General features: G+C 30.4%; 1 protein-coding gene and 1 long non-coding RNA gene across 2 annotated transcripts; one reads left to right on the top strand and one right to left on the bottom strand.

Annotated features, from left to right (window-relative positions):
* Nucleotides 1-627: 627 nt before the first annotated feature.
* LOC140836145 (uncharacterized) lies at nt 628-3,738 on the bottom strand. Its single transcript, XR_012118985.1, has 3 exons — nt 3,441-3,738; nt 1,412-1,499; nt 628-837 (listed from the first exon to the last, which is right to left on the bottom strand). It is a non-coding gene; the product is annotated as an uncharacterized lncRNA (long non-coding RNA).
* A 591-nt stretch (nt 3,739-4,329) lies between these two features.
* On the top strand, nt 4,330-7,730 carry LOC140835694 (uncharacterized). Its single transcript, XM_073201097.1, has 5 exons — nt 4,330-4,333; nt 4,686-4,819; nt 6,337-6,424; nt 6,858-6,945; nt 7,577-7,730. Exons 1-5 carry the CDS (start codon nt 4,330-4,332, stop codon nt 7,620-7,622), a joined length of 360 nt encoding a protein of 119 aa, XP_073057198.1. The 3' UTR covers nt 7,623-7,730.
* Nucleotides 7,731-9,189: the final 1,459 nt, after the last annotated feature.

The following is a 9,189-nucleotide window of genomic DNA, read 5'->3' as shown; positions in this document are numbered from 1 at the left end:
GAAAATAATAAATATATATTTTTAACTCTTCTTTTCCTTTTTTTTAAACAATATTTTAAACTCTTCTATGCACAAGTTTTATTCATACTAGCCATCGAGGCACACGTGTTGCGTGTGTAATGAATATATGAGGCTAATATATTAAACATTTATGATATTACAACACTATGACACTAAAACATTTTGTACTTGAATATTGAGAGTTAATAGATTTCAAAGCTTAAATAAATATGTCAAACTCATTTGTTACCTTAAATGATATAGGTTTTGATCATAAAGAATAATATTATTTTGAAACCATGATATCATCTCACCTAACAAATTGTTAAAAAAACAATTAAAGATTTATTTATATTTAAGTATTTTTTATGCATAAGTTAAACCATCTCTATTTTAGGGTTAATAAGAAAATATTCATTTTTATATAATCATACCCAAGTACAACATAAACATAAAAAAATAAATAGAACAATGTAGTAAAGCGTTCTATAAACAAATTGATATGAAATCACAAAATGTAAACTAATGCAAAAATTTTGGTAAATGCATTGCAATTAAAATAGGAATTGTCAAACTCTTTTTATATGCCAGAAAAAGCAAAATATTTTAAATAACTGAATTTGCTTAGGTCAAGTTTATTATTGTAATTCAAAAATCCGATTCAAAATCAGATTCTGGTGAAATATGCTACTGAGCATTTAAAAAAAAAGGATTCTTCGGTGTCGCCTATGAAACTATCCATGTTTCTCGAGTTTTACCAATGAATAACTGAAATCCCACCTGAAAAAGTCAAAACCTTAAGCTCCAAACAATGCGTTGATGCCTTTTCACTGTAAGCTTTAATCAGAAAAAAAACAATCAAGGTACAGGACTAATAATCGATCAGCAAACATGAATACTATAGACAATGTTTCAGTAACATAATCTACGATGATAAACAAATAAACTGACCGGTTTAGGAAGACCATAAAATAATCATTGATTACAGTTCACAACTTTAAAATAGAACATCAAATCTAGAATGGATACTAATCCACACGCACTAAACCTAGCATCCCACTAACTAAACTTCCCGCCATTAAAAGAACACATTATTTTCCCCTTGCCCCAAGAAAATATAAACCAAGTTTCCCACATCAAAACCCAGTTAATTCAGCATTCATCTTTCCATTTGATGTTGATATGGAGCATGAACTTGATCTCATGTTTCTTTCATATCAATTAGAGTACATAATCATAACAACATAACAACAATTATGTAGATCATGTAAATAACTATTTATAGTTATCAAAGCTACAATTGCATCTAGGTAAAGAAACCAAATAATAATAATGTTGAAAACTTGATACACATCCTCCAATATAAAAATTTTATTGTTGAAAAAATAAAGTTGGAATTAATAAAGCAAACCTTTTTCTTTCTTGCAGAAATCCGAGAATAGACCGGGCCCCTATGATCACACGAAGAAGCATCCCGATAACAACTTTTAATGTGAAACCTAAAGTAAGAAACAATCTGCACGAGTTATGCCAACAGATGAAAGAAACTAACGCACGAGTTATGCCATGTATAAATAAAACAAATGCATATATAGTGCCGGAAAAGCTGATGTTTACATGAAGCAATAAAACTGGCTAACTGGCATTGCAAGTATAGTAGGATAAGCAGGTAAATCAAGACAAAAGCCCAAGAAGGATTAAAATCTATAAACCTAAATGTAAATTTGTTTTGAAACATTATCATAAAATATTGTGTAAGAAGATTTAATATAATGATTTAGTGAGTCTATTGAGAATAAGTGAAAGATTAAATAATAGGACCTTGAAGATTGTATTAATTACATTATCATCTGCAAGATCAAAACGAACAAACTAATAAGATCACTCATATCACTCAACATAATATTTCATAGAATATAAACTTATTCATTATAAAAAACGAACCAGATGAAGATGTGGGCGAAATAGATATGATTCATTGAGTTGAGTATGACATTTGTATAAATACTTTGTTTGCAACATGTATCTTTCAGCTTTTGAGAAAAAATCACAAAGAAAATTGAAAACAGCAAAAATATTCAACTTATACCAAAAATAAAAAATAAAAAATAATATGTTTATCAATTAGGCACTAACAAAGCACTGTTCAATGAACAGTACAACCAAGATTGCCCTCGAAATTAGGACATTCAAGTAAAAACAGTCGCAGTTACCAAGTATATGTCATCAAATTAACCAAAAACATATATTTAATTTAAATTTATGAAGCGATGTTATAATAATGTTATGAAATTCTTTTGCAAAACCCCTGAATCACATTTAAAGCCTTCGTGTACACATTTAATAAGCAGACTTTGTGAAGAGATGCAAGGTAATCCTCAAACTCGAGTGTTTGCTTTGTCATTTCAGATAATACTATTTTGGAAACCGATTCTGCAATAAGTAAAACATGCGAAATATGGGATATAATATAAATGGGGAAATAGATTTTTTTTGTGCTGTTGTGGTTCGAACATTTCAAAATAAAAGCACATTAATTTTATTTTTAAAATATCAGAAATGCCAATAAAGCAAAAAAGAAAATTCATAGGAAAATAATTTGAAAATTACTTGCATGCTGAAACAGAGATGATTGTTTTTGGCTTAACATAGAAACTCACAAGAAAAAGAGTTTTATACGGGATTATTACAGTACCTAATAGAAAAAAGTTACATAACAAAATTTGCCAAAGAAATTCCTTGCATACCATAGGACCACTTATCTTATGAGGTAAAATAACTTGTAGAATTATGGGATCAAATACCAAAAAATTTCATAATAAAAGAATTGATTGAAGAGGTCAATCTGTCCTGGCTGTGACTTAGACCTTTTTTGGGATAGACACTGCTCCTTCCTCATGTGTAGCCTAAAAAAATCCCTCTTTTTTGATTACTACTTCTTTACCACCTTAGCAGGTTCTTTCTTTTTACGTTTTTTGTTTTAAGTCTGTTGAAAATGGATTCTAGTTGTGGTATTGTTTTGGAAAATTCAAATTTAGATATTCTGGATGATAAGGAATTTGATACTCAAGAGGGGGGCTTATGAATACTACAAAGAATATGTAAAATATTTATCCACCATTAAACAGATTAGGATGATCAAATATTAACCTATTAGTTGTCGAAACAACAAATCCCAACTGCCCAAATCAACTCTTGCGTGTGGCAAGAGTTGAAACATGCATATATCTATCCACCATTAAATCTAATTCAGAGTGTGAATTGTGCATCGATCATCCTAATATAATAGGTTTTTGGCACCCATAGTTGTCTCATGATTTCTGTGTTTTCATAAAACCCAAGAGTGAATCTCAATAACTGATCTGAACTCAATCAAGAAATCACAAATCACGCAGAGAAACCATCACAAACAAAATCAAACATGTGTAGCAGAGTTTTACCTGGATTATTTCCCTACCGGATGAGCGAATCGATCGACGGTGCTTTCGATTGCTCCTTATATTCTTTTGCTGAAGGAATCAAAAACAAAATAAAAATGTATAGCCGATTCTTACCTGGATTGTTGCCCTTCCGGATGAGCGATTCGATCGAGATGTTGCGTCCGATTGTGCTTCTATTCTGTCGCCAGAGAAGTTGAGAGTGAAATTTCGTAGATTTGAGGTGATCGTGATTATAGATAATGGGCTGAAAGGTGTGGGCTCGTATTTTGAATTGTATAATGAGGGCAAAAGAGGAAATAAATAATTTGGTGTCTTATTGGCAGTTTCTATAAGCCCCTCAGCCTTAATAAAATAGTAGAGATAGTAGAGATATATTAAAATATATTAAAAAAAATCATAGATTACATTAAAATAAAAAAACAATAATGACGACATAGGCCTACGAGACCGATGCATTGTCTAATTCTATTTTTGCAACAATCAGATTGGAGCAAGAATGATCAATAACATATTACCCAATATAGGAGATAAAGGACGGATCGATCTTTCGATCCACTTGCTGTTGTTCAGGAATAAAAATGTCATATAAGCATCCTTCTTGCTCCAATCTCCTCTATACCTAAGACGTTGTCGGTGCCAAGAGCCAAAGTTGTTCACAAGACGGTACATTCAACCAACAAGCTCCTGTTATCCATCTGTCTGTTTATAAGAGTGGATATTTATTTCTTTGACCTTATATCAGCAACAGATCGCAGTCTGAAAAATATATTTTTCCGACCTACTAAATGCTTTGTATGTTTGGAACGAGTGGTCGATTAGAATGACTGACTTGCAAAAATGTTTAGCTACATAAGTGTGTTTTTCCGAACGCTTCACTTTGGAGTATGAGATGGGTGTATGAAAAAATGGCACATATCAAATAAAAAGGAGAAGAATAAACGTGTAGGAAATGGCGACGACTATTGTCTACATCTTTTGATAAAATATGCGCACGCCGCATCAACTTTAGAAAATTGAGACTCGTACGCGCCTCTTCTTTTTACAATAAGGTTTCCGCAATCACTCATTAATGGTATGAAAGACCTATAAATATCGGTGATTGAGGTCCATAAACACATACCTCATAAGAGCAAAATACATCATCTCTACTATTTTATTAAGGCTGAGGGGCTTATAGAAACTGCCAATAAGACACCAAATTATTTATTTCCTCTTTTGCCCTCATTATACAATTCAAAATACGAGCCCACACCTTTCAGCCCATTATCTGTAATCACGATCACCTCAAATCTACTCTCAACTTCTCTGGCGACAGAATAGAAGCACAATCGGACGCAACATCTCGATCGAATCGCTCATCCGGAAGGGCAACAATCCAGGTAAGAATCGGCTATACATTTTTTATTTTGTTTTTGATTCCTTCAGCAAAAGAATATAAGGAGAAATCGAACTCACCGTCGATCGATTCGCTCATCCGGTAGGGAAATAATTCAGGTAAAACTCTGCTACACATGTTTGATTTTGTTTGTGATGGTTTCTCTGCGTGATTTGTGATTTCTTGATTGAGTTCAGATCAGTTATTGAGATTCACTCTTGAGTTTTATGAAAACACAGAAATCAATAGACAACTATGGGTGCCAAAAACCTATTATATTAGGATGATCGATGCACAATTCACACTCTGAATTAGATTTAATGGTGGATAGATATATGCATGTTTCAACTCTTGCCACACACAAGAGTTGATTTGGGCAGTTGGGATTTGTTGTTTCGACAACTAATAGGTTAATATTTGATCATCCTAATCTGTTTAATGGTGGATAAATATTTTACATATTCTTTGTAGTATTCATAAGCCCCCCTCTTGAGTATCAAATTCCTTATCATCCAGAAGATCTAAATTTGAATTTTCCAAAACAATACCACAACTAGAATCCATTCTCAACAGACTTAAAACAAAAAACGTAAAAAGAAAGAACCTGCTAAGGTGGTAAAGAAGTAGTAATCAAAAAAAGGGATTTTTTTAGGCTACACATGAGAAAGGAGCAGTGTCTATCCCAAAAAAAGGCCTAAGTCACAGCCAGGACAGATTGACCTCTTCAATCAATTCTTTTATTATGAAATTTTTTGGTATTTGATCCCATAATTCTACAAGTTATTTTACCTCATAAGATAAGTGGTCCTATGGTATGCAAGGAATTTCTTTGGCAAATTTTGTTATGTAACTTTTTTCTATTAGGTACTGTAATAATCCCGTATAAAACTCTTTTTCTTGTGAGTTTCTATGTTAAGCCAAAAACAATCATCTCTGTTTCAGCATGCAAGTAATTTTCAAATTATTTTCCTATGAATTTTCTTTTTTGCTTTATTGGCATTTCTGATATTTTAAAAATAAAATTAATGTGCTTTTATTTTGAAATGTTCGAACCACAACAGCACAAAAAAAATCTATTTCCCCATTTATATTATATCCCATATTTCGCATGTTTTACTTATTGCAGAATCGGTTTCCAAAATAGTATTATCTGAAATGACAAAGCAAACACTCGAGTTTGAGGATTACCTTGCATCTCTTCACAAAGTCTGCTTATTAAATGTGACACGAAGGCTTTAAATGTGATTCAGGGGTTTTGCAAAAGAATTTCATAACATTATTATAACATCGTTTCATAAATTTAAATTAAATATATGTTTTTGGTTAATTTGATGACATATACTTGGTAACTATTGTTTTTACTTGAATGTCCTAATTTCGAGGGCAATCTTGGTTGTACTATTCATTGAACAGTGCTTTTTAGTGCCTAATTGATAAACATATTATTTTTTATTTTTTATTTTTGGTATAAGTTGAATATTTTTGCTGTTTTCTATTTTCTTTGTGATTTTTTCTCAAAAGCTGAAAGATACATGTTGCAAACAAAGTATTTGTACAAATGTTATACTCAACTCAATGAATCATATCTATTCGCCCACATCTTCATCTGGTTCGTTTTTTATAATGAATAATTTTATATTCTACGAAATATTATGTTGAGTGATATGAGTGATCTTATTAGTTTGTTCATTTTGATCTTGCAGATGATAATGTAATTAATACAATCTTCAAGGTCCTATTATTTAATCTTTCACTTATTCTCAATAGACTCACTAAATCATTATATTAAATCTTCTTACACAATATTTTATGATAATGTTTCAAAACAAATTTACATTTAGGTTTATAGATTTTAATCCTTCTTGGGCTTTTGTCTTGATTTACCTGCTTATCCTACTATACTTGCAATGCCGTTAGCCAGTTTTATGGCTTCATGTAAACATCACTATATATGCATTTGTTTTATTTATACAAGGCATAACTCGTGCGTTAGTTTCTTTCATCTGTTGGCATAACTCGTGCAGATTGTTTTCTTACTTTAGGTTTCACATTAAAAGTTGTTATCGGGATGCTTCTTCGTGTGATCATAGGGGCCCGGTCTATTCTCGGATTTCTGCAAGAAAGCAAAAGGTTTGCTTTATTAATTCCAACTTTATTTTTTCAACAATAAAATTTTTATATTGGAGGATGTGTATCATTTTTTCAACATTATTATTATTTGGTTTCTTTACCTAGATGCAATTGTAGCTTTGATAACTATAAATAGTTATTTACATGATCTACATAATTGTTGTTATGTTGTTATGATTATGTACTCTAATTGATATGAAAGAAACATGAGATCAAGTTCATGCTCCATATCAACATCAAATGGAAAGATGAATGCTGAATTAACTGGGTTTTGATGTGGGAAACTTGGTTTATATTTTCTTGGGGCAAGGGGAAAATAATGTGTTCTTATAATGGCGGGAAGTTTAGTTAGTGGGATGCTAGGTTTAGTGCGTGTGGATTAGTATCCATTCTAGATTTGATGTTCTATTTTAAAGTTGTGAACTGTAATCAATGATTATTTTATGGTCTTCCTAAACCGGTCAGTTTATTTGTTTATCATCGTAGATTATGTTACTGAAACATTGTCTATAGTATTCATGTTTGCTGATCGATTATTAGTCCTGTACCTTGATTGTTTTTTTTCTGATTAAAGCTTACAGTGAAAAGGCATCAACGCATTGTTTGGAGCTTAAGGTTTTGACTTTTTCAGGTGGGATTTCAGTTTTTCATTGGTAAAACTCGAGAAACATGGATAGTTTCATAGGCGACACCGAAGAATCCTTTTTTTTTTAAATGCTCAGTAGCATATTTCACCAGAATCTGATTTTGAATCGGATTTTTGAATTACAATAATAAACTTGACCTAAGCAAATTCAGTTATTTAAAATATTTTGCTTTTTCTGGCATATAAAAAAAGTTTGACAATTCCTATTTTAATTGCAATGCATTTACCAAAATTTTTGCATTAGTTTACATTTTGTGATTTCATATCAATTTGTTTATAGAACGCTTTACTACATTGTTCTATTTATTTTTTTATGTTTATGTTGTACTTGGGTATGATTATATAAAAATGAATATTTTCTTATTAACCCTAAAATAGAGATGGTTTAACTTATGCATAAAAAATACTTAAATATAAATAAATCTTTAATTGTTTTTTTAACAATTTGTTAGGTGAGATGATATCATGGTTTCAAAATAATATTATTCTTTATGATCAAAACCTATATCATTTAAGGTAACAAATGAGTTTGACATATTTATTTAAGCTTTGAAATCTATTAACTCTCAATATTCAAGTACAAAATGTTTTAGTGTCATAGTGTTGTAATATCATAAATGTTTAATATATTAGCCTCATATATTCATTACACACGCAACGCGTGTGCCTCGGTGGCTAGTCTATAGAAAGTGTTGGAGTGCTTAGAAGGCTTCAATCGGAGGAAAAACAAAGAACTTACAAATTTTTATTCAGTGGCCGAGGTAATGCTCGATTTGCTTCCGCATATTATTTATCATGTTTATAAATGTGTAGAAACATGAATTTTTAGAAAAATTCTAACATTTGGTATCAGAGTCGTAATACATCTACCTTGAAAATATTTGTTTTCATTTTCTGAAAATCGGATATCATGAACTTTTGGAAAAAAATTATTTCTGGAAATTTGTGTAAGAATCTTGAGCTTGAAGATCGGATAAAGTATATTAAGAAATTTACCTGAAAACTTCTTCAGAGTATAACTGGTACGAAAACTTCGTTCTCGGTTGAAATTTTGAAGATAATAATTGTTTTCTAAAATTTTTTATACGAGATGAGTAAAAATTTTTGAAAGCATGATAAAGGTCATAAGCTGATGAAGCTTAAAGATGAATTTTGTATCAAATAATAAAATTTAATTCAAAGACATGATAAATTGATGCATTTAATATCATCACATGGTTTCAGACAAATAAATTCTCGATGTATGCAAAAATGAGATAATCACTTGAAGAAGCATTCAATGGTCTGCAAGGTCTTTAATATTTTAATATTTTTTATTATTTTTTTAAAAAAATATATTATTATAATAATATATTGTGAAATGAGAAAATATATGTAAAGAACCCACATTGCAATTTAATTCTTAACAGCAATTTAATCCTAAATTTCAAGTTAAAGACTTAATACATGTTAAGAAGTTATTTTTACATGTTATATATAATGTCAAATATGATATAAACATGCAAATTTAATATAATATTTTTATTTATTCTTGAAATTGTGAAATGCAAATTATATTAAAAAATATTTTGGTATCTCAAAGATTCACGTTATGTTCA

The sequence above is a fragment of the Primulina eburnea genome, chromosome 7 (assembly GCF_022965805.1).
Source record: "Primulina eburnea isolate SZY01 chromosome 7, ASM2296580v1, whole genome shotgun sequence".
Lineage (NCBI taxonomy): Eukaryota > Viridiplantae > Streptophyta > Magnoliopsida > Lamiales > Gesneriaceae > Primulina > Primulina eburnea.
The sequence above is the reverse complement of the archived record's forward strand: the minus strand, read 5'-3'. Positions and strand labels throughout refer to the sequence as shown.

Excerpts from the sequence above, each read along its gene's own strand:
- LOC140835694 (XM_073201097.1), top strand. Across the intron at positions 6,425-6,857 it reads TTCGCCCACATCTTCATCTG|GTTTCACATTAAAAGTTGTT; the intron begins GTTCGTTTTTTA and ends TTCTTACTTTAG. Across the intron at positions 6,946-7,576 it reads TTTCTGCAAGAAAGCAAAAG|GTGGGATTTCAGTTTTTCAT; the intron begins GTTTGCTTTATT and ends TGACTTTTTCAG.